The sequence below is a fragment of the Herpailurus yagouaroundi genome, unplaced genomic scaffold (assembly GCF_014898765.1).
Source record: "Herpailurus yagouaroundi ecotype Mexico unplaced genomic scaffold, PumYag 139, whole genome shotgun sequence".
NCBI classification, from domain to species: Eukaryota; Metazoa; Chordata; class Mammalia; order Carnivora; family Felidae; genus Herpailurus; species Herpailurus yagouaroundi.
The window spans coordinates 66,556,165-66,583,085 of NW_024412394.1; the positions used below are offsets into that span (position 1 = coordinate 66,556,165).

The 26,921-nt window shown below is 34.3% G+C and overlaps 1 protein-coding gene across 2 annotated transcripts in view; it reads left to right on the forward strand.

Moving 5' to 3' along the window:
* The window catches only part of AFG1L (AFG1 like ATPase), a 203,560-nt gene that overhangs the window by 94,387 nt on the left and 82,252 nt on the right, over window positions 1-26,921 (forward strand). For both annotated transcript variants that reach the window (XM_040474323.1, XM_040474322.1), the window contains exon 8: window positions 11,473-11,531. In XM_040474323.1, coding sequence (XP_040330257.1) covers window positions 11,473-11,531 — 59 coding nt within the window. The remainder of the gene's footprint in view (window positions 1-11,472; window positions 11,532-26,921) is intronic.

Sequence of the window (26,921 nt, forward strand, 5' to 3'; positions counted from 1 at the left end):
AGTGACTAAAATTCTGATAGAAACCCACAGTTTTTCTGGCCTGAAGAACCAGATGCAGAGTTTGGGGCTAGCATTACTGCAGAGAAATGAGAAGTGAATCCCAGAATGAACTAGATGGCTGTAGCTCTAAGTTCTGTGTATAAATCCTGCCGAAGTCTCTGATCTCTGAACCATACATTTGCAGAGTAGATCACAAACTTCCTAACTAAAGGTAGGGTCTTGAACTGAGATTTCTGTTTGTAGTTCGAGTCCATCTAAGGTAATTTCTCGCTAAAACAAAAATATTGACAGTCTTCAGAGAATGAAACAGAATCCACAAGGCCCAGAACACAATCTCAAAGTGAAGAATGAGTAATGTATGACCCAAGAGAGAAAACAATCAACACAGACCAACCCCAATAGACTTTAAAGTAACAATTATAATAATAATTGTTAGAGAAATGAGTTAAAGAAGATATGTTCATAATGAATGAAGAGATAGGAAATCTCAGCAGAAAAGTAGAAATCATAAAAAAGTTCTAAGTTTAAAATTTAGAATTAAAAAAGACAGTATCTTACATAAAAATTCACTTGATGAGCTTAATAGCAGATGGAAATAACTGAGCAGAGAGTCAGAAAACTTGAAATTATCCAATGTGAAGAATGGAGACCAAGTGATAGAAGAAAAGAAATAGAGCTTTAAGAATTTGTAGAACCATAACAAGCTTTAGAACGTAGTTCTAATTGGAATCCCAGAAGGCAAGAAGAAAGAATGAGGCAGAAAAACTTTTGAAGATAATGATCGCAAATTTCCTAATCTGTGGGAGACAAAAATCTACAGATTCAAGAAACTCAGTGAAATTGAAGTGAAGGAAATACAAGAAAACACTGCTAGGCATATTGTAGTCAAACTGCTAAAAACCTAATGTAAAACAATCTAGAAGCATCCAGAGAAAAATAGCATATTAAATACAGGGGAACAATGATTAGCTTCTGATGACTTCCATTAGGAACTATGGAGGCCAGCAACCATGGAACTACATCTTTATGCTAGGGGAAAAAAACCCATCAACCTAGAGTTGTTTATGAAACAAAAATTTCCTTCAAGAATAAAGACAAATTATTGTCTACACCATGATAAAAAAGTTTCTGTACAGCAAAGGAAACCATCAACAGAATGAGAAATCAATAGGAGAAGGTATTTGCAAATGATATATCCAATAAGGGGTCAATATCCAAAATCTATAAAGAACATAAGAAACTGAACACCAAAATTCCAAATAATCCAATTAAAAAATGGGCAGAGGGCTGATAGACATTTTTCCAAGGAAGACATCCAGATAGTCAATAGACACATGAAAGTATGTTCAATATCACTAATCATCAGTGAAATGCAAATCAAAACCACAATGAGATATCATCTTACGCTTGTCAGAATGGCTAGTGTCAAGAAGACAAGAAATAGCAAGTGTTGGTGAGTAATTGCAACCTTTGTGCCCTGTTGGTGAGAATGTATATTGGCATAGCTACTGTGGAAAACAATATGGAAGTATCTCAAAAAATTAAAAATAAAAATAGCATATGATCCAGTAATTTCACTCCTGGGTATTTAGTGAAAGAAAATGAAAACACTTACTTGCAAAATTATATGCACCCTGATGTTCATTGCAGCAATATTTACAATAGCCAAGTGTCTATTGTAGCCAAGTGGAAGCAGCCTAAGTGTCCTAAGTGCCCATTGATAGATGAATGGATAAAGAAGATTTGGTGTATACACACACACACACACACACACACACACACACACACACACAAATACAAACACACACACACAATGGAATACTACTCAGCCATAAAAAAACCAAGATCTTGCCATTAGCGACAACATGAATGGACCTAGAGGGTGTTATGCTAAGTGAAAAAGTCAGACAGAAAAAGAAAAATATCTTGTGATTCCACTTGTATGTGGAATCTAAAAAAGAAAACAGAAAAAAACATAAATACAGAGAACAAACTGGTCATTGCCAGAAGGGAGGATGGGCAAAATGGGTGAAGGGGAGTAAGAGGTATAGGCTTCCAGCTATAGAATGAATAAGTCATGGGAATGAAAGGTATGGCATAGAGAATATAGTCAATAGTATTGTAATCGTGTTATAGGTAACAGATGGTAGCTACACTTGTCGTGAGCATAGCGTGATGTTTAGACTTGTAAAATCACTGTGTTGCACATCTGAAGTAATATAACATGGTGTGTCAACTATAGTTCAATTAAAAAAAGGAATAAAGGGGCGCCTGGGTGGCGCAGTCGGTTAAGCGTCCGACTTCAGCCAGGTCACGATCTCGCGGTCCGGGAGTTCGAGCCCCGCGTCGGGCTCTGGGCTGATGGCTCAGAGCCTGGAGCCTGTTTCCGATTCTGTGTCTCCCTCTCTCTCTGCCCCTCCCCCGTTCATGCTCTGTCTCTCTCTGTCCCAAAAATAAATAAAACGTTGAAAAAAAAAATTTTAAAAAAAGGAATAAAGACAAAATAAAGATGTTCTGATTTAAAAAAAAAAAAAGAAGTAAAGAATTCATCACCATTGGGCCTGAACTATAAGATATTCTAAAAGAAGTTTTTCAGGTAGAAAGTAAATGATAATGGATGGACACTTGGATCCTTAAGAAGAAATGAAGAGCATCAGAAATTATAAATATTGTGGTAAATATAACTAGCTTTTCTTCTTAATTTTTAAAAAATAGAAATAATTGGTTTTCATGCAATTATAATATTATCTTCTAGGGCTTATTATTATATGTAGATATGATGTCTATGATACCCATCCCATAAAGTGGGGAGTTTGGAGGTACTTATATTGATGTAAGTTTTCTACACTCTTTTGTGAGGTGATACGATATTGATTCTAAGTAGAGTATGAAAAGTTAAGGATATATATTATAGCCCATGGAACAACAACAAAAATAAAGCCCAGTAGTCAGGTGAAAAAGGAATTTAAAAATAAATTCAAATAATCTGAAAATGTCAGGAAAAAATGAACAGAAGAAGAAAAAATAGGGGGGATAACAAGAATACTAATAAAATCAAAGACCCAAATATTATGGATATACCCTTACTTCCTTGCTGCTTGGTGGCATTGCTCACTTTTCCAGGGTGGTCTAGTGCCACTCTTATCTCCGTAAAGCTGTCTTTGAACCATGATAAACTGAATAGCTTTGTGCTCTGTGTATTATGTTTATACCTTCTGTCCCTTTTCACCTTGAATCATGGTTATGGTCTGGTTGTGTCTGTCAGCTGTGGTAAGCTGAACGGGTCACAACATGGTTCTGAAAAAGTCCACAAGTTTTAACATCATTAAAGACCTTGACTCCTGGGTATGCCAATCACTGGCAGGAAATTCAACAAATTACCTGAAACTCTCAGTATCAGTTTCTTTATCTGTAAAAGGGAGGCAGAAATACCTGCTTTGTTGTGTTACTGTGATTTGCATACATTGCCAATCGAATTGCCTGATTCCTAGTAAGTATTCTGTAAATCCTAGTTTATTTATTTATTTCATTTATCTTTTATCTTTAGCAGTCATTTCAGCATAGCTATATAGTAGGAATTCATGAATGTATGTTGAATATAAAATGATAATATACCATCCAATGGGAACATTTAATTAGCTGTATTATCAATGCATTTAGTAACTATTGCATCTCCAATTAGTTGTTTGTTTTTTTTTAAAGCTACATAGTACTTGCTTCTTAAATGGTCTAAAGGGACCATTTTCTTTTAATCTATACTAAAATAAGAATCTCCTGGAAGGATAAATCAGATTGGTTCCATAAAGCCATGCACTTTTTTTTGTGTTAATTTATAGGAACACTCCTTTTAATTATCTGTCCTAAAAGTTTTCTTACTCTCAACAGATATGTACTTATATAAATAAGCATTATACCCTGTTACTTTTGACACTTGGAATTCTTTTTTAAGTTTTTATTTTAATTCCAGTTCATTAACGTACAGTGTTATATTACTTTCAAGTATACAATATAGCGATATAATACTTACATACATCACCCAGTGCTCATCATGGCAAGTGCACTCCTTAATCCCCATCACTTACTTAGCCCATCCTTCACCACCTCCCTGCTGGTAACCATCAGTTTGTAATTAAGAGTCTGTTTCTTGATTTGTCTGTCTCTTTTTTTCCATTTGCTTGTTTGTTTTGTTTCTTAAATTCCACATTTGTCTAAAACCATGGTATTTGTCTTTCTCTGACTTATTTCACTTAGCATGGTACTCACCAGCTCCATTCATGTCATTGCAAATGGCAAGACTTCATTCTTTTTTATGGCTACATAATACTCCATTGTGTGTATATGCCACATCTTCTTTATCTATTCATCAATTAATTGTAAATAATGCTGCTATAAATACAGGGGAGCATGTATCCCTTTGAATTAGTATTTTTGTATTCTTTCAGTAAATATCCAGTAGTGTGATTTCTGGTTTGGAGGGTAGTTCTATTTTTAACTTTTGGTGGAACCTCCATACTGTTTGCCACAGTGGTTGCACCAGTTTACATTCCCTCAAACAGTGCATGAGGGTTCCTTTTTTTCCACATCCTAGCCAACACCTGTTATTTCTTGTGTTGTTGATTTTAGCCATTCTGACAGATGTGAGGTGCTATCTCACTGTACTTTTGATTTGCATTTCCCTGATGGTAAGTGATGGTGCATATCTTTTCATGTGTCTGTTAGCCATCTGAATGTCTTCTGTGGATAAATGTCTATTTGTGTCTTCTGCCCGTTTTTTAATTGAATTATTTTTTGGGGGGGTGTTGAGTTGTATATGTTCTTTATAGATTTTGGATACTAACCCTTTATCAGATATGTCATTTGCAAATATCTTCTCCCATTCCTTAGGTTATCTTTTAGTTTTGTTGATTGTTTTCTTTGTTGTGCAGAAGCTTTTCATTTTGATGGAGTCCCAATAGTTTATTTTTGCTTTTGTTTCCCTTGTCTCAGGAGGCATATCTAGAAAAAAAGTTGATACAGCTGATGTCAAAGAAGTTACTGCTGTGTTCTTTGCTACAATTTTTATAGTTTCATGTCTCACATTTAGGTCTTTAATCCATTTTGAATTTTTTGTGTAAATGGTGTAAGAAAGTAGTCCAATTTCATTCTTTTGCATGTTGCTGTCCAGTTTTCCCAGCACCATTTGTTGAAGAGACTGTCTTTTTCCCACTGGATATTCTTTCCTGCTTTATTGAAGATTAATTGACCATATAGTTGTGGGTTTCTTTCTGGGTTTTCCATTGTCTTCTATTTAACTATGTGTATTTTTGCCAGTACCATACTGTTTTGATTACTACAGTTTTGTAATATAACTTGAAGTCTGGAATTGTGATACCTGTAGCTTTTCTTTTCTTTTTCAAGATTTCTTTGCCTATTTGGGGTCTTTTGTGGTTCCATGCAAATTTTGGAATTGTTTGTTTCAGTTCTGTGAAAAATATTGGTGGTATTTTGATAGGGATTGCATTAAATGTGTAGATCACTTTGGGTAGTATAGACATTTTAACAATATTTGTTGTGCCAATTTGTAAGTATGGAATGTTTTTTCATTTCTTTGTGTCATTTCAATTTCTTTCATCAATGTTTCATAGTTTTCAGAGCACAGGTTTTTCACCTCTTTGGTTGGGTTTATTCCTAGGTATGTATCTTACTGTTTTTGGTATATTTGTAAATGGGATTGTTTTCTTAATTTCTCTTCTGCCTCATTATTTGTGTGTATAAATGCAACAGATTTCTGTGTATTGATTTTGCATCCTGCGACCTTACTGAATTTATTTATCGGTTCCAGCATTTTTTTGGTGGGGTCTTTCAGGTTTTCTATGTAATGTCATCTACAAATGATGAAAACCTTACTTCTTCCTTACCAATTGGATGCCTTTTATTTCTTTTTGTTTTTTGTGTGATTGCTGTGGCTAGGACTTCTAGTACTCTGTTAAAAGGTAGTGAGAGTGGACATCCTTGTCTTGTAGATCTTCAGGTAAAATCTCCTAGTTTTTTTCTGATTGAGGACGATGATAGCTCTGGGTTTTTTCCATATTATGGCCTTTATTATGTTGAGGCATGTTCCCTTTGAACCTATTTTATTGAGGGTTTTTATCGCGAATGGATGTTCTACTTTGTCAAATGCTTTTTCTGCATCTATTGAAATGATCATATGGTTCTTATCCTTTCTCTTATTGATGTGATTGGTTTGCAAATATTAAACCACTCCTGTAACCTAGGAATAAATCCCACTTGATCATGGTGAATGATTTTTTAATGCATTGTTGAATTTGTTTTGCTAGTATTTTATTGAGGATTTTTACATCTATTTTCATCAGATACATTGGCTTGTAGTTTTCTTTTTTTGTGATATCTTTAACTGGATTTGGTATCAGGGTAATGCTGGTCTCATGGAATGAATTTGGAAGTTTCTTTCCTTTTCTAGTTTTTGGAATAGTTTGAGAATTATAGGTATTAACTCCTGTTTACATTTTTGGTAGAATTTACCTGTGAAACCTTCTGGTTCTGGACTTTTTGTTTGTTGGAAATTTTTGATTACTTACTGAATTTCTTTTCTGGTTATAAGTCTGTTCAAATGTTCTATCTCTTCTAAGAATTTATCCGTTTCTCCTAGGTTGTCCAATTTGTTGGCATATAGTTTTTCATAATATTGTCTTATAATTGTTTATATTTCTGTGGTGTTGGTTGTTATTTCTTCTGAGTCGCTTGTGATTTTATTTGAGTCCTTTCTCTTTTTTTCTTGATAAATTTGGCTAGAGGTTTGTCCATTTTACTGATTTTTTTGGTTTCATTGATCTGTTCTGTTATAGTGTTTTTAGTTCCATATCATTTATTTCTGCTCTAATCTTTATTATTACCTTCCTTCTCCTGGTTTTAGATTTTGTTTGTTGTTCTCTTTATAGCTCGTTTAGTTGCAAGCTTAGGTTGTTTATTTCAGATTTTTCTTCTCTTGACGTAGGCCTGTGTTGCTGTAAACTTCACTCTAATGACTGCTTTTGCTGCATCCCAAAGATTTTGGACCATTGTGTTTTCATTTTCATTTGTTTCCATGTACTGTTTACATTTTTCTTTGATTTCCTTGTTGACCCATTCATTGTTTAGTAGCATGCTATTTAACCTCCATGTATTTATAGTCTTTCCAGATTTTTTCTTGTGTCTAACTTCTACTTTTATAGCCTTGTGGTCAGAAAAGATTCATGGTATGATTTCAGTCTTCTTGAATTTGTTGAGGCTTATTTTATGAACTAAAATGAGATCTATTCTGGGGAATGTTCCATGTGCACTTGACTAGAATGTGTATTCTGTTTTCAGATGGAATGTTCTGATTATATCTGTTAAATTCACTTGGTCCAGTGTGTCATTCAAAGCCATCGTTTCCTTGTTGATTTTTTTGTGTAGATGATCTATTGATGTAAGTAGAGTGTTAAGTATTATTGTATTATTATTATTATCTATTAATTATTATATTGTATTATTATAGATTAATTCTTTTATGCTTGTTACTGTAATTATGTTTATTATTAACTGTTTTATGTATTTGGGTCCTTGTATGTTGGGCACATAGATATTTACAATTGTTAGGTCTTGTTGGATCGTCCCCTTGGTTAGTATATGGTGTTCTATGTCTCCTGTTACACTCTTTGTTTTAAAGTCTATTTTGTCTAATGTAAGCATTTTTACTCTGGTTTTCTTTTGATAACCATTTGCATGCTAGATGTTTCTCTGTCCCCTTACTTTTAATCTGCAAGTGTCTTTTGGTTTGAAATGGGTCTCATGTAGGCAACATATAGATGGGTCTTATTTTTTTTTGTCCATTCTTTCACCCTGTGTCTTTTGATTGAGGCACTAGGACCATTTACATTCAAAGTAATTATTGATAGATATATATTTATTGTCATTTTATTATTTGTTTTGTGGTTGTTTGTAAAGATTTTCTCTGATCCTTACTTGCCATTTTTTTCATGTTTTGCTGAATTGTTTAGTGATATGTTTGGATTTCTTTCTCTTTCTTCTTTACATATTTATTTGTGGTTTTTGATATATGGTTACCATTAGGTTTGTATATAACCTCTTCTGCGATGTTTGGATTTTTAAGGAAAATATCTGTATATCCATGTACATTAGATCCTTGTAATTACTTTAAAAATCCTCTTTGCATCTGTTTCATCTGTAAGTATTATTATAGTTATTCACTGTGGAGAATGTAGAGGTCCTTATAACCATTCTCAAAAAATGAATGTGCCATAATTCCAGTATACTCTCTTATATGACCAAGTGCTCACTTAACTGTGTTTAGAGGTCGTTAAAAAATCGTAGGCAAGAACTTCTGGTGAATTTTTAAACAGTATTTAGTAAACAATGACAAATGTTGATATAAATGTATCATAAAATCTTTGTCTGGGAAAAATAATATTAAACGACTAGTATGAAAAAATTGGTAGCTAAATAACATTTCAGGAGATGGATCTATTGCATTGATAATTAGCATAATATTTGAATTGCAAAAAACTCTTCAATTTAATGAGTACAGCTCTTTTTCACTTAAGTGTCCTATAAAAACCTAAAGGTTTTCAAGCCAAATGAATTTTGTTTAGAATTCTGTTTAGAAAATACTTTTCAGAGCATAAAGTTTGAATTGTCTATCTTTATAAACACAGATTTTTAAAAAAGTTAACCCTTTGAAAAATTAACTCTTGAAGACTTACAGGTATTATTATTTGATTTTGCTGATGAGTGGAAACTTTTAATCAAGACTACTATAAGTGGGGCTTTACATCCTACTTTACAAGTGGGTACATTGTCATGGACCCACTAAAGGGTGCACGCTTGTTAAGTTACAACTCAGAGCCTTATGTGTCCATAACAAAGATGTTATTCTGTAATACCAAAAGGTTACCTTAACATAGATAGACTTTCATTAGTGTGATATCTTAGTGTTAATTCTATAACATTGTGTTCTTCAGTATTCCCTTTGGTATTTTTCCCAATAAATTTTAGAAGAACTTATTAAGGTATAATATACAATAATTGGTACATATTTAAAGAATACAATTTATAAAATATTGGCATGTGTATACATCTGTGAAATCATCACCAAAGCCAATATAATGAACATTTCCATCACACTCAAAACTTCGCTCTCTCCCTTTTTTCATCTGTCCCGGGTGTCGCTGTCATCCTCCTTGCCCTTCTCTAGGCAACCACTCATTTGCTTTTTGTTATTGTAGCTTTAATGTGCTTTTTCTAGAGTTTTGTATAAATGGAATCGAACAGTATGTACCCTTTTTTTTTAATGCCTGGCCTCTTACTCTGCATAATTATTTTGAGATTCATCTATTTTGTTGTATGAATAGTTTATCCTTTTTATTGCTAAGTAGTATTTCTTTGTACAAAAATGCCACAGTCTGTTTATCCACTCACCTAGTGATGGACACTTGGATTGCTTCCAGTTTTTGGCCATTGTAAATAAAGCTGAAGTTTTTAGCTTTTATGAATAAAGCTGCTATAAACATTGAGTGTATTTAAAATTATTTTATTTTTTTAACCACTTAGTCATAATCATGGCTGTCAACTCTTATCATACAGCATTATTGTTATGCACCTTTCCCAGCAACTTGGTAATTAGGGAAGACTATGAAAATAGCTAATTTTATAACTCATTTTCTACATTTTAGCCATTTTACTCATTTGAGGTATTGACTATAGGAAAGGAAAGCTCTCATTTTGAATGTTGAAATTCCAACAGTCTGGCCAGCATTATCTTACCTTTTAAATTTTTTTTTTTCAACGTTTATTTATTTTTGGGACAGAGAGAGACAGAGCATGAACGGGGGAGGGGCAGAGAGAGAGGGAGACACAGAATCGGAAACAGGCTCCAGGCTCTGAGCCATCAGCCCAGAGCCTGACGCGGGGCTCGAACTCACGGACCGCGAGATCGTGACCTGGCTGAAGTCGGACGCTTAACCGACTGCGCCACCCAGGTGCCCCTGTCTTACCTTTTATAATATCTCTAAATAAAAATATTAAATGTAACTAAATTAAAGCCTCTGGTCCTTAAGTAACCAAAGAACTTTGCAAATACTTTATACACTGTAACGATATTGTGATGGATATTTTTCTAAAGAGAATAAATGTTTCCTAATGACCATGTTTTATTTCTATAAGCAAATGTGGCAGTTGAAGTCTGTCTCAGTTATCACATTTTCTATAAACAAGGAAATCTAGAAAGAACCCTATAATGCAATATTTAAAAGAAAATTGAGACACATAATCTAATTCATGAGTTTTATTATTGAGAAACTTTTTACTGTTGACATTTTTATACTTAAAAAAAAATCTCATTACTTTAGATTTTACTTTTAAGAGGAATGTTTTATATGCAATAAAAGTTCAATCTCTTGAATAAAATTCCAAGTCTTTTTTTAGAAGGGAAGAAAAAAGGAAGAGTAAAATAAAATATGCAAAATTTAAAATTTGTTGCCCCTTTTCACTTTTTTGCTCTTGCTGGTATGTGTTTATGTGTGTGAATATGTGTCTAAACATACGTACACTGTGACACATGCATATATGAAAATTACCATTGTAAAGCACAAGATACGAGCAACTTATTATTTATAAATGCATTAAATTTATAGTCTATTGAGAATGGAATGTTAATTTTGGGGTAATTTCTTTTAAAGTAAAGTGGCCTTGGGGCGCCCGGGTGGCTTGGTCGGTTAAGCGTCCGACTTCGGCTCAGGTCATGATCTCGCAGTCTTGAGTTCGAGCCCCGCGTCAGGCTCTGTGCTGACAGCTCAGAGCCTGGAGCCTGTTTCGGATTCTGTGTCTCCCTCTCTCTCTGCCCCTCCCCTGTTCATGCTCTGTCTCTCTCTGTCTCAAAAATAAATAAACGTTAAAAAAAAAATTAAAAAAAATAAATAAAGTGGCCTTAGTGTTATTCACCTTTATGTTAAATATGTAACTTTGATACAAATATATGCACAGCTCTGTCTGTTGATGTATTTTATTAAAAGGCTAATCTTGTCATACATTTTTAATTATGTACTAAGAATTTTTACTATAGATTGAGATAGAAGACAATATAATTCCTTTACTAGTAAAATTCTATATTTTCAAATATTAAATACTTTTAAGTATATATCTTGTGTTGAGTTATTGACTTAGGAATATTTGTGATATCTTTGAAATTCTTTCATTGCTTTTTATTATACTTTAAAGCTAATTTGATTGAATGTCTTTTGATCTTCTTTCTGTAATACTAATTTTTCTTCTTATTAAGAATGAATTTTGTGTAGTACCAGAATGGAAATCATTTTGGTTATTTTTCTTTTGCATGTTTATCTTTTTTATAAATAAAAGCTTTATTTCTCAGGCCAAAATATGAGTTAACATTGATATTAGGCTATGTAAAATGCTAATATCAATTTTTTCTTTCAGATCTCTATAAAAATGGACTCCAAAGAGCTAACTTTGTACCATTCATTGCTGTTCTAAAGGTAAGGAAAATCACTTACTTGTGTTCACTGATTAATATCATATTGATTGATAATTAAGGGCTTTTATAGGATTGCCTATGGTCTTTCATTCAAGCAGAATTCATTTTGATATTAGATAGTTATAGTCAAAGACACTGAAGGAGAAAAGAATGTTTTTTATATAGTATTCATCAATGTGTACACAGGAGAAATTATAAAATATAGTCTAAATTATTGTCTAACTGAAACATTTGATAGTTTGCATTTATAAATTCTAATTTGAGGTTTGCTCATAAATATTATAGTGCAATATTTAACCTTATACATTGATTTCTGAAAAAAATGTTTAATGTTCTCTATTTCTTTCAGGTTAATGGTCTTTAATGTGTTTTCTCAGCTATTAAAGTTGCTATTCTAGAGTAGCATTATTACAAAAATATTCTAATATATTTAAATGTGATTGCCATCAAGTTATGAAATTATGTCAAGTTGAGGCACCTAAATAGTTTAAATATTTGTGTGTATCATCACTGCATGGAGTTTGAAATAGTCTTCGTTACAAGATGATTAAGAATAAAATAGCCTCTTTTTTCACTGTTAATTTAAATAAATTTTTATACAATTATTCGATAATTCTGTATTTTACCAATACTTATTGAGAACCTACTATGTGCAAAGTGCTACTTTGGGCATGATGGGTAATGCAATCGTGAAATAGGCTGTTCTTGCTTACAAGTCATTTATAATCTAGTTGGGCATATAGGACATACACAAATATCTATAACACAAAGCAAAATGAAGTACCAAAAGCAGTACCAAAAATAAGCATATGTGCCAAAATATAACTCCCATAATTATTAGGTACATAATTTTTCCCAGTCTATAGCAATATAACTGAAGAAGGGATGAGGTTGTATTATTTTTAAAAACCTAAAACCTCAAAAATTCTTATCAAGAAGGAGAAGTAAAACTATTTTTTTCTACAAGTATTCTAAAGATACAGTCAGATAGTCTTTTTCAAATTGTTGGTACCAAACTTTATTCCCTGTGCTATACTTGGGAGAATTAAAACATCTTTTTCCTTGAGCAATTTTAAGTTCCCAGAGGTTTTTAATTTCTCTGAGATATTTATAGATGTAAGGAAAAGTACTCTTTGAAGATTTATGCTGTTAGTATTTTTTTCCCCTTTATATTCATGTTTTGCATTTGGGGGGAAGGTAAATGTACAGTGTTTTCTTCATGCTGGGAATCCAAAGTAATTTGGTACATGTAGATACCAAAATATAAACAAGGAAGCTAAGAAAAATGGGTACTAAAAATAGTATCTTCATGTAGCATAAAATGTACAAAATGTAAAGAGAGAAGGCTCACAGAATGAAACAAGTTAAAGGTTCTCAGGGACCTTTGTATGTATACTTTTTTTTTTTTAACCACAAACCTTATTTTTTGGCCAGTAATTTGTCATACTTTAATATATAATAGCATTATTAATAAACAACTAAATTGGCCAGATTGGTTTTAATTTTTTCCCTTTTTAACCCTCTCTCTCTCTCCCTCTTTCTCTCTCTCTCTCTCCATATATATACATATATATATGTATATATATTGTATATATATAGTATATGTATTGTGCATATATATATATATTTGTAGAGAGGAATATATATATATGTGTATATATATATATATATATACACATACATACACACACATATATATTTGTAGAGGAAGAAACCTAAAGAGATAAATTATCCAAATTTGAAATTGAACAAGAACTGAAATAAATAATGTACAATTTGAAATTGAACACAAACTAAAATTCCTAGGAAACTGAATATCTTATTTAAAATGTCCCGTTTATTCAAAAGACTTTTCACATGTAACAAAACATCAGCCAGGTAAATATATGCTGTGGCTGGTTTCCCTGGAGCTTTTTTGGTGGGCATATGAGGTTTCCTTTGTAAGGAAAGTTTGTTTCATATTTATTTAAATGACATTTCGCCTATTCACATATGCCAGTGTTACTCTTGCATTTTGACCCAGCTGAGAGAACTGTATAGCAGAAGTCGATCTTAAAACTAATAGAGAATCTTGGTTTAATAAAAAGAGACTATAAACCAGATAGAAATTTATTTGGGGAAAAAGTACAGTGTATATTCACTTTTTCTTTTATGTCCTCTCCTATAAACCAAGTGATAACAAATTGGTAATTCACTACAAGAACTTGTGATTTGTTGCTTGGAGTATTGCAAAAAAACAAGAACCTATATAAGTTCTTAGTAAACAATAATATTTTTATAAGATAGTAGGAATGATGAGGAGGACTAATATGCTGTTAAAAAACAAAATGTGGTATATTCATACAATGAATTACTGTTTTGCTATAAAAAAGGAATGCAAATTTTGACATTTGCTACATTACAGATGAACCCTGAGAACAAAGGACAAATATTATATGATTCCACTTATATGATGTGCCTAGAAAGGGCATATTCAGAGAAACAAAAGTAAAATAGAGGTTACAGGGGCTGAGAGGAGTGGGGAATGGGTAATTATTATTTCATGGGTAGAGTCTCTCTTTGGGATGATGAAAAGGTTCTGGAAATAGACATTAGTAATGGTTGTATAACATCATGAATGTACTTCATGCCATTGAATTGCACACTTAAAATGGTTAAAATGATAATGTTTTTGTTATGTATGTTTTACCACAATTTATTTAAAAAAAGAAAAGAAAAAGCCATAGTACTGGAAAGAATATAGAAAATGTTTAGGTATATCTCCTCTAGGAAGCCCTCCTGGAGAACTCCTTCAAGCAAAGCAAGGCAAAACCAAAACAAAACAAAACCTAACCCTTACATATAATTTCCACTGCCATTTAAGTGGGGAGGCTCCAGTTTTGCTCTTACTTGCATTTTCTTTGAATTTATCTTGCTCTTCATTTTCTAATTTACTGAGATTAATTTTTTTTAAATCTCTTTTCAACCTTCTTTCCTAACTGCATTTAAGGCTATTTATTTTCCCGTAAATAGCTGCATTCCTTAAGTTTTTATACTTAGTATTTTCACTATTAAGTTCAAAGTATTTTCTAATTTCTATTGTGATTTCTTTTTTAACGCATGTGTTAGCTAGAAGTATGTTTTTTAATTTCCAAACAAGCATATGAAATTTCCTGTTATTATTTTCTCAACAAATGCTTAATTGCGTTGTGGTGGGAGGATATGCTCCATGCAACTTAAATCCTTTAAAATTTGTTGAAATTTCCTTTATGGCCTAATATATGGCCAATTTTTATAAAAATATTCTTTGTATTCTCGAAAATAATGAGTACTCAACTACAGTTGTATGTGATAGTATATATAACACAGTACACCCATTAGATTGGAGTTGTTAATTGTGTTCAAATTTTTATTATTTTTTCCCATCAATTATTATGAAGCTTATGGAAAACATCTCTCACTATGATTATGAATTTATTTATTTCTCTGATAATTCTGTCATTGACCTTAACATATTTCGAGGCTGTAAGTTGCATGCAGATTTAGAATGATTAAATATTGCTTGTGAATAGAACTTTTATAATGAATTTTTTTTACTAAGTAGTGATGTAAGCTTCTTTGTTGTTACAAGCATAGTCATAATTGTGGAAGCATTTTTGTCATATCTGCTTTAAATTGCACACGCATAGGGTGATTTTATCAGATAATTTTAACATCTCTGTCATCTTGATGTTTTTTTACAGTGTAAGATCTTCCTGGTTTTTGGTGTGAATGAATTTCATTTGAAATTTGGACAGTTTCATAATCTGTCATGAGACTTTGGATCTTATTTTTTAAATTTTTTTATTGTGGTAAAGTATATATAACATAAAATTTACCATTTGAACCATTTTTAAGTGTACAATCAGTGCCGTTAAGTACATTCACATTGTTGGGCAACCATCATCACCACCTAGCTCTAGAACTTCGTCTTCCCAAACTGAAATTCTGTACTCATTAAATAATAACTCCCCATTCTCCTCTTCTCCCAACTCCTGGTAACCATCATTCTACTTACTGTCTCCATGAATTTGCCATTTTTAGGTACCTTATATAAATGGAGTCATATGATATTTGTTCTTTTGCGTCTGGGTTTTTTCACTTACATAATGTCTTCAAGGTTCATCCATGCTGTAGTATGTGTCAGATTCCATTCCTTTTTAAGGAATAAGATTCCATTATACATATATACCACTGTTTGTTCATCTGTTCATCTATTGATGGACATTGGGTTGATTCTACCTTTTGGCTGTTGTGAATAATGCTGCTGTGAACACTTGTGTACTAATATTTGTCTGAGTCCTTTTAATTCTTCTGTGTGTAATCATTGTAGTTTTGATTCATGTTTCTCAAGTGATCAGTGATGAGTAGCATATTTTCGTGTGCTTATTGGCCATTTGTTTGTCATCTTTAAACTTGAGTTTTAGATGGCTTTTTGGGCACTATTCTAACAGAAGGATAGGCACTGTCTAATTATTGCTAGATATAGGGGGCAGTCCAGGTTCTTTATCAGCATCTATAGAGCAGGTACTCCTTGTTTCTGCTGGTGGAGAGGTTCCACTGACATCATCGGGGTAGGGAAGGCGGGGTGCTCATTATTGACTGGCAGGGATGAATGTTTCTTTTTTTTTAAAAAAATATTTATTTATTCAAGTAATCTCTACCCCCAACATGGAGCTCGAACTCACAAGTCTGAGATCAAGAGTTGCACGCTCCACTGACTGAGCCAGCCAGGTGCCCCAGGGTTGAAAGTTTCAGTTCCCCACTTAGCCTTCTCTGATGTCACTGGCAGGAGTGTTGGGATGCCTCATTAACAGCCTTGTGAGAATGTACTTCTAGACTCCTCTCAGCCTTTGCTGGGAAGGGTGCAGGTGGCATCAGTTTTTTCCACTGCGGTGTTTGCCACAGTACAAGTTATTGTTGAAAAGTTTCTTCTTTGCTATGCTGCCATTTTCCTGGGTCCTCCCTTGTCCATGTCCATTGGCATTCTGGGACGCTGGCTTCTTCAGTTCCAAGTCTGGAATACATGAATTGAACAGAAAAGCAGAGAACTCACCATTCTGTTGTTTCTCAGGTCTTGAGATCCTTACCTCTTTTTTGTTCTACTTTTTAGTATGTACCTATGTTTATTTTATATATGATCTCTAGGATTTTAAATTGTACATATCAGGAGGGACAGAGAAAGGATATCTACTCCATCTTCCCAGAAGTAGAAGTCGTTTTATTAAATGTCCTTGTCTGCTAATTCCTTCATTTCTGTCATTTTGGTTTTGTTTTTGTGTTCTGATTTTAACCTCCCTGCCACCGCCCCCCCCCCCCCCCAGTTGTGAGTCCTCCTTTCCTGATTCTTGGCAAACTTAATAGTTTGTGATTGGATGATGAACATTGTGGTGATTATATTGAGTGTTACTTCCTTTAAGGCTGTTGAATTTTATTTTGGCAAGTGGTTAAGTTGCTTGCAGATCAGCTTTATCCTTCTGAGGCTTTTTAATTAATGTTTATTTATTTTGAGAGAGAGAGAGCACGCAAGTGGGAAAGGGGCAGAGAAGGAGAAAGAGAGAATCCAAGCAGGCTCCGCACTGTCAGCACAGAGCCTAATGCAGGGCTTGATCCCACAAACCTGTGAGATCATGAGCTGAGCTGAAATCAAGAGTGGGACACTTAACCAACTGAGCCACCTGGGTGCCCCTTGAGGCTTTTTTCTAAGCTTTGATAGTATGTCTCAAGTAGCCTTTACTCTAAGACTATTTTACCCTTTCTTCTAAATGTGACCCTTCTAGAGTCTCTACTGAATCCCCTTAGTGTCACCAACTTCTCTCTACTCTGTCTGTTCAGAATGCTTGTATCTCCCAGCTTTCTGTGGATTGGTCTTTCCCCAGTCTTGTGAAGTTTCACCTTATGCACGTGCAATTTAATATTCAGCCAAAGATTACAGACATTCTCTATGCAGATATTCTAGAGCTCTGTGTCTGCATAGCTTCCTCTTTTACTGAACTCTGCCATGCAAATCCCAACTGCCTCAACTTCCTAGAGCTCTGATCACTGTCTCCTCAACTGATTTAGACTGCTGTGCTGCAGTCTAGAAATTGCCTCTGACAGAAAGCCATGGGAAGTGTAATGCTTGCTTAACTGGTTTATTTCCCACATCTCAGGGATTGTGTCTTTTGCTACTCATTGTATTATGTCTGGTAGTAGAGGTTTTAAATGTTTTGTCCAGTGTTTTAGTGCTTAATGGCAGGAAGGCAAAATTGACTTCTAAATACTCTGCTTTGGCCAAAAGGAGAAGTCTCTTAGTTTTTTTTTTTTATTGAACTATAATTAAAATTTACCATTATATTAGCTTCAGATGAAGCTAATCAACATATTGATTCAACAATTCTGTCTATATATTACTCACTGTTCACCACAGTAAGTGTAGTCACCATCTGTCACCAAACATTATTGACTATGTTCCTTATGCCGTACTTCTCATCTTTGTAACTTACTTATTTTATAACTAGAAATTGTACCTCTTTTTAAAAAATTTTTATTTATTTTATTATCTTTTCAAATTTAAATACAAGTTAGTTAACATATAATGTAATAATGAAATTCAGGAATAGAATTGACTGATTCATCACTTACATATAACATGCAGTGTTCATTCCAACAAGTGCCCTCCTTAATGCCCCTCGGCCGTTTAGCCCATCCCTCTGCCAAACACCCCACCAGCAACCCTCAGTTTGTTCTCTGTATTTAAGAGTCTCTTATGGTTTTTTTCTCTCTCTATTTTTCTTATTTTTACTTCCCTTCCCCTATGGTCATCTGTTTTGTTTCTTAAATTCCACATGAAAGAAATCATATGATATTTGTCTTTCTCTGACTGACTTCTTTTGCTTAGCATAATACTCTAGTTCCATCCACATTGTTGCAAATGGTAAGATTTCGTTCTTTTTGATCACCGAGTAATATTCCGTTGTATGTATGTGTGTGTATGTATGTGTATATGTATGTGTATGTATATATGTGTATATATATATATACACATATATGTATACATACACATACATATGTATATATATACGTATATATGTGTGTGTATATATATATATATATATGCACACACACACATACCACATCTTTATCCATTCCTCGGTCAATTGACGTTTGGGCTTTTACCATACTTTGGCTGTTGTTGATAGTCGTGCTATGAACATTGGGGTGCTTGTGCCCTTTTGAATCAGCACTCCTGTATCCTTTGGATAAATACCTAGTAGTGCAATTGCTGGGTCGTAGGGTAGTTCTATTTTTAATTTTTTGAGGAACTTCCAAATTATTTTCCAGAGGGGCTGCACCAGTTTGCATTCCCACCAGGTGCAAAAGGGTTCCTCTTTTCTGCATCCTCGCCAATGTCTACTGTTGCCTGAGTTGTTAATTTTAGCCATTCTGACAGGTGTGAGGTGGTATCTCATTGTGGTTTTGATTTGTATTTCCCTGATGATGAGTGATGTTGAGCATTTTTTCATGTGTCAGCCATCTGGATGTCTTCTTTGAAGAAGTGTCTATTCATGTCTTTTGCCCATTTCTTCACTGGATTGTTTTTTGGATGTTGAGTTTGATAAGTTCTTTATAGATTTTGGATACTAAATCTTTATCTGATGTCTTTTGTAAATATCTTCTCCCATTCCGTTGTTTGCCTTTTAGTTTTGCTGATTTTTTCCTTTGCCATGCAGAAGCCTTTTATCTTGATGAGGTCCAGTAGTTCATTTTTGCTTTTGTTTTCCTTGCCTCTGGATACATGTCAAATAAGTTGCTGTGGCTGTGGTCAAAGAGGTTGTTGCCTGTTTTCTCTTCTAGGATTTTGACAGTTTCCTATCTTACATTTAGGCCTTTTATCCATTTTGAGTTTATTTTTGTGTATGGTGTAAGAAAGTGGTCCAGGTTCATTCTTCTGCACATGGCTTTCCAGTTTTCCCAATACTGTTTGCTGAAGAGACTGTCCTTTTTTCTACTAGATATTCTTTCCTGCTTTGTCAGAGATTAGTTGTCTATATGTTTATGGGTCCATTTCTGGGTTTTCTGTTCTGTTCCATTGATCTATGTGTCTGTTTTTGTGCCAGTACTATACTGTCTTGATGATTACAGCTTTGTAATACAGCTTAAAGCCCAGAATTGTGATGCTTCCAGCTTTGGTTTTCTTTTCAACATTACTTTGGCTATTTGGGGTCTTTTCTGATTCCATACGGAAATTTGTACCTCTTAATCCTCTTTATCTATTTCACCTGCCAAGAACCATCAGTTTGTTCTCTGTATTTAGGAGTCTGTTTAATTTTTGTTTCTTTATTCATTTGTCTTTTAGATTACATGTATAAGTGAAATTATATGGTATTTGTCTTTCTCTGACTTATTTCACTTAGCATAATGAAGGTCCGTCCATATTGTTGCAAATGGTGAGATTTCATTCTTTTTTGTCTGGCTGAGTAATATTCCATTGTGTACATCTACCACATCTTCTTTATCCATTCATCTATTGAAGGACATTTGAGTTGCTTCCATATCTTGGCTATTGTAAACAATGCTGCAGTGAACACAGGGCTGCATATCTTTTTGAATGAATGTTTTTGTTTTCTTTTGGTAAATACCCAGTAGTAGGATTACTGAATAGTACTATGCTATTTCTATTTTTAATTTTTTGAGGAAACTCTATACTGTTTTCCATAGTGGCTACACCAATTTACATTCCTGTCAGCAAGATTCCTTTTTCTCCACATCCTTGCCAATATTTTTCCTTCTTTCCTTCCTTCCTTCCTTCCTTCCTTCCTTCCTTCCTTCCTTCCTTCCTTCTTTCCTTCCTTCCTTCCTTCCTTCCTTTCTCTCCCTCTCTTTCTTTTCTTTTGTAGGCTCCATGCTCAACATGTGGCTTAAACTCCTGACCCTGAGATTAAGAGTCACGTGTTCTACCAACTGAGCAAGCTGGCCAGGCATCCGAGTTATTTCTTGTGTTTTTGATTCTAGCCATTCTGACAAGATGTAAGGTGATGTCACATTGTGGTTTTGAATTACATTTTTCTGATGATGAGTGATATTGAGCAGTCTGTTGCCTGTCTGTATGTCGTCTTTGGAAAAATGTCTTTTCAGGTCCTCTCTCCATCTTTTAATCAGATTACATGGGGCTTTTTGGTTTTGAGTCATATAAATTCTTTATATATTTTGGATATTAACCTCTTATCAGATAAGTCATTTGCAAATTATCTTTTCCCATTCAGTAGGTTGCCTTTTCACTTTTTAATGGTTTCCATCATCTTAGCTTTTAATTGAAAAGAAGAAGACAGGATATTTTGTAATTTAGGAGCTCAGAGCCATATTTTTTTTTTTTACAGATACTTTAAAAATACAGATACAGATAACATTTTTAAAAACTTTTTTATTTACTTATTTTGAGAGAAACACAGATATCGTGAAAGGGGGAGGGGCAGAGAGCGAGGGAGAGAGAATCCCAAGCAGGCTCTGCACTGCCAGTGTAGAGCCTGACATGGGGCTTGAACTCATGGAAATGTGAAATCGTGACCTGAGCTGAAACCAAGAGTTGGATACAGAACTGACCAAGTCACCCAGGTGCCTCAGGATAACTATTTTTAAGAAGCAGTGATGGGAACATCTTTCCCATCTTTAGAGGAATCATTAAGTAAATGATGGTACAGTCACATGAGGGGATATTATAGTATACTTACTTGGAATGATATTTTTAAAAAGATTTTAATGTATAATAATGTTCGCAGATAATTTGAGTGAAAAAGTATGATGCACGAGTATATCCAGTACTCTTAACTGTGAAAGTAATGTACATGTACATGAATAGAAAACTACTAGAAATAAATACCTCAAAATATAGCTAGAACTTATTTCTGAAGAGTTAGATTATAGATGATTTACATTTTCTCTGTTAGACTTTTCTAAGATTTCTTTTTTTTTTTTTTTAACGTTTATTTATTTTTTGGGGACAGAGAGAGACAGAGCATGAACGGGAAGGGGCAGAGAGAGAGGGAGACACGGAATCAGAAACAGGGTCCAGGCTCTGAGCCATCAGCCCAGAGCCTGACGCGGGGCTCGAACTCACGGACCGCGAGATCATGACCTGGCTGAAGTCGGACGCTTAACCGACTGCGCCACCCAGGTGCCCCTAAGATTTCTTTTTTTAAAAAATATTTATTTATTTTGAGAGAGAAAGATAGAGAGTGAGCAGGGGAGGGGCAGAGAGAGAGGGAGACAGAGAATCCCAAGCAGGCTCTGCTCTGTCATTGCAGAGCCTGATGTGGGGCTTGAACCCACAAACCATGAGATCATGACCTGAGCTGAAATCAAGAGTTGAACCCTTAACTGACTGAGCCACCCAGGCATCCCTTACTTTTCTAAGAATTCTAACATTAGACTTTTCTGGAATGATCTTGTATTATTTTTTGTTTATTTTTCTTTTTCATATTCTTAAAATTTATTTTGAGATAGAGATAGAGAGAGTGTGAGTGGGGGAGGGGCAGAGAGGTAGGGAGAGAGAGAATCCTAAGCAGACTCTGCACTGTTAGCACAGACCTTGATGCAGGGCTTGAATTTATGAACAGTGACATCATGAGCTGAGCCGAATTCAGATACTTAACCGACTGAACCCCCCAGGTGCCCCTTGTATTATTTTTTATAATAAAACCCATTCTTTTAGCAGGTAAATTTTTGTCTACCCTTCTTAGGAAGTTAGCAGATCTGGGTAGGACTATTCACATTCAGGGTTAAGGAATTAGCAAAAAGCAAAATGGAATGAACATAGGTCCTATGTACAGAGGCTATTATTAAAAGAGTGAAATGGTGGGCATAGGAAGGAAGCAGCAGGAGCAAACAGGAGAGGTAGACACGCACTAATAAGTAAAAGCACATGAAGAGTATACTTCGGAAGAACTACCTAAGGAAACGGGAGACTTTTGTAGATAAAACTATATGTATACACACACACACACACACACACACACACACACACACACACACACATATATATATAGAGAGAGAGAGAGAGAGAGACAGAGTGGGGTAGGGGCAGAGAGAGAGGGAGACAGAATCTGAAGCAGGCTCCAGGCTCTGAGCTAGCTGTTAGCACAGAGCCCGATTCAGGGCTCGAACTCACAAACCGCGAGATCATGACCTGAGCCGAAGTCAGACACTTAAACCAACTGAGGCACCCAGGCGCCCCATAACTTTACTATATTTTAAAAGAAATTATAAAGAAGTTATGGGTACCAGTGAAATAAGAGGACAGGTAAAGTAGCTGCAAGATTAGATGGAGAGTGAGGTGGCAGAGCTAAGAAAATAGAGTGAGGGTAGACACATTAAAAAAGTGAAAAGCATCTTAGGAAAAACAAGTTAAAGGATCGAAACTGCTAAAAATAAAATTAGTGATAAATAGACTCAACTTATGGAAAAGTCACACAAAGTGTAGCTAGGATAGTCAGAGATAAAACAATTACAGTGAAAATGCTAGACATGGAAAGCAGACAACGGATCAATCATTCACATAATTCATATTTCTGAAAGAGAAAAATAAAGATAAAATAGAGGGGTAATATATTTTTCTGATGCATAACTGAATTTCAAGGATAAAGAAAGAGTCATACAGTTAAATAGAAGAAAAGTTGGGGACCTGGGTGACTCAGTGGTTTGGGCATCTGACTCTTGATTTTGGCTCATTTTATGATCTGGTAGTCATGAGATTGAGCCCTGCAACAGGCCTGCTTGGAATTCTCTCTCTCTCCCTCTCTTTCTCCCTTTCTCCCTTTCTCTCTCCTTCTCTCTCCCTCTCTCCATCCCTCTGTCCCTCTTCCCTGCTCTCTCTCTCTCAAAATAAATAAATGAACATTAAAAAAAAAAAAAAAAGATGTGCTTTCTTGTTAGCGAAGCTGTCACGAAAATTTAAGCCTGCAGATACATATTTTTGGATATGTGGTATTGTAGGATTTATAGAACTCATGAAACTTCTTGAACAAACTACTTTAAGTCAGAATTAATAACTTTTAAATGGAGATATTAGAGTAATAAAACATTGGTGGTGGTCATTGAATCTGGTTAAATATTGTCTTTTTTATGGTCTGTAAGTCAGTAAAATTTTCTTTGTGTCAGGTGGGAACTTCTGTAATTGAGTTAACTATAGAATGCCAAAGAATATAGAAAAGGGGCCCCAACCCACACCAGCAGTTTGGAGTAGATGGTACATGTCAGGAGTATTTCCAAAGAACAAGTGATACTTAAATTGAAACTTAGAAATCAAATAAAAATTACCAGGCAAAGTGGGAAAGGGTATTCATCATGGAGGAAAAAACCACATGGAAAAGAAACACAAGCATGAGAATTACAGATTAAAAATTTTGTGATTAGTAATTCTTTGAGATTTTTATAACATAACAACTATTACATTCTTCTGTTTGCTTGAAAGTTGGAAATTAATTAGTTAATTTTTGAGGGCGGGGAGGAATAGATGGAAAGAGAATCTTAAGCAGGCTCCACACCCAGTGCAGAGCCCGACGTGGGGCTCCATCTCATGACCCTGGGATCATGACCTGAGGCAAAATCAATGTGAGTTGGCCACTTAACCGACCTGAGCCACCCAAGCACCCACTTGCAAATGTATTTAAAAGTCAGATCCCCACCCCCACCCCCACCCCCATAAAAGAATATGTATTGCATGTAGGGTAGTTCCTTGTTACCCAGTTTGACTTGCTACAGTTTCAATTACCTGAGGATCCCCCTTGGTCTGGAAGCAGATGATCCTCTTTTTGACCTGTTGTCAGAGGTCAATAGTAACCTAACACCACGTCACATTGCCTTTGTCACTCACTTACTTCATCGTATCATGTAGTCATTTTATCATCTCACTTCACAAGAAGGATGAATATAGTACAATAAGATATTTTGAGAGAGAGACCATAACCACATAATGTTCATTACAGTATATTGTTGTAAATCTCTTACTATGTCTAATTTATAATTTAAACTTTATCTTAGGTACGTGTGTGTGTGTGTGTGTGTGTGTGTGTATAAAACATAGGATATATAGGGTTCAGATATAGGTACTATAGGTACTATATAGGTTCTAGATATAGGTACTATCTGCAGTATTAGGCATCTTGGACTGTAACCATCACAGATAAGGGGGTGGGGGGAGACTACTGTAAATTAAAAAAAATTTAGTATGTAACATTCCCTTATGTATATTAAAGATGGTTAATATATGATTATTGTGCATGCTTCAAACTTGAAACTCCTTGCTTACTATATAACACAATGTCCTGATTTTGCTGATTTAGTCTTAAAGAATCTTTGTTGTGATTTTAATAAAACAGAATTGATTCTTCTAAGTATATAAACATATAATTGTGAAAGCATATGTTGGTATCTACATAGCACTATTCTGTAAAATTAAGTATCTGACTTAGTTCCACACTGCAGTATTTTAGACTGTGATAAACTATACCAGGGATTGTTAAACTATAGCCAGTGGCCAAATCCACTCTGCCACCTGTTTTTGTAAATAAGATTTTATTGACAAACTTCATGCTTATTCATTTATGTATTGTCTGTGACTGTTTTCACAGTACAGTGGCAGAGTTAAGTAGCTGTGGCACTTACGGCCTTCAAATTAAAATATTTACTATCTGCTTTTAACAGAAAGTTTTCTTATCCCTGATTTATACAACATGCAAAGGAAAGAGAGGTAAGTGTTTAAAATAACATATGTTATAGCACTTTTTTTCTGTGAAGAGTGACTTTTTTATGTGGTGGAAATCCTGTGTCAGCATAGATTCATTTTTCAATCTTGCAGAAAGTGTCATTTTAAGAATTTGCTGTATAAATGGTTGATAGAAGGGAGGAAGCTTCTGGTGAACCAAAAGACAAGACAGTGGCTCAGTATCAATTTCAAATAATTTGATAAGTTGAGAAATACCAGTTTTGTTAGGATCAACTTTCTTAGAAATATCTTCAATTTTTACATTTAAGACAATAATATCTTAAATGCGCATTCATTGTATAATATACATTGAACATAATTTTGTGTTGTAAACATTATTTAAATCATTGTGGTTGAGGGGTGCCTGGGCGGTTCAGTTAGTTAAGTGTCCGACTCACTGTTCGTGGAATTGAGCCCCACAAAGGGCTCTGTGCTGACAGTGCAGATCCTGCTTGGGGTTCTTGTTCCTATCTCTCTCTCTCTCTCTCTCTCTCTCCCTCCCCTCCCCCCATTCAGCTTGTATGTGTGTAGTGTGTGTGAGCTTTCTCTTATTCTCTCTCTCTCAAAAAAAAATAAAAAAATATATATATACATAATTTAAAAAATGAAATCTTTGTGGTTGAAAGGAAAGGACCAATTGATATTTTGAGAAGAGTAGTTTCTTAGGTTAATTTCAGCTAGACACTATTATTGGCTTTCTTGATACATGGATTGCCTGGCAAGCATTGTTGCTTTTCTCATCTGATCAAATTCCAGCCATCTATGGTATTTTGGACAGCTGTTTTATATTTGGGTAAAAATCTGTCTCTTTACTCCATCACTTAAACTTCGATACATCATTGTGTCTGATGCATTCCATAATGAGTCCTTAAAGAGATAAATGCTATTCATACTTTTTAGAGTTAAAAAATAATTTTCCATGTGATTTTATTAACTTTCTTTTATAATTTTCTTTCTTTCTTTTTTTTTTTTAAAGATTTTATTTTTAAGTAATCTTTCCACTGAACAGGGAGCTCGAACTAACAACCCCAAGATCAGGAGTCACGTGCTTTACTGACAGAGCCAGCCAGGCATCCCTTTTTATGATTTCCTTAATCATTTTAACAGTGTGGACAGATCTAAAATAATCTCCCCATGGGAAATGTTCCTGTGTAGTATTGTATGTAGTGTTTTGCTATATGGTGATAGATTCTGTTATCAGTAATGTGGCATTTTAACTTTCATTCACACTAATGTTTTAGCAAACTATCTTCTTTGTTAATTTTTTAAATTTCTATTTACAATTAAATGATTAGAAAAGAAATGAGTTAAGTGTTTAATAGATTATGAAAATCACACCTGTAAGCTGGTCAGAAATAACCAACAAGGCATTCCGCAGTATAATTTTCTCTTTGGTGAATATTAGATTACTTAATTATCAAAAAATAAGATACTAGTATTAACTTATAAATATGAATTTTCCTTTTCCTGATAAAGAGTTGTCCATTGGGAAAGCATCATAATCTGATTTGGTTTAACATTTGTTGGGTTTAACTATGCAACAAATAAAAATACTTTATAATCTAAAGTAGTAATGGTTTTATTATTATGATTTTTATAATATTTTTTAATGTTCAGGCAATAACTTTATTT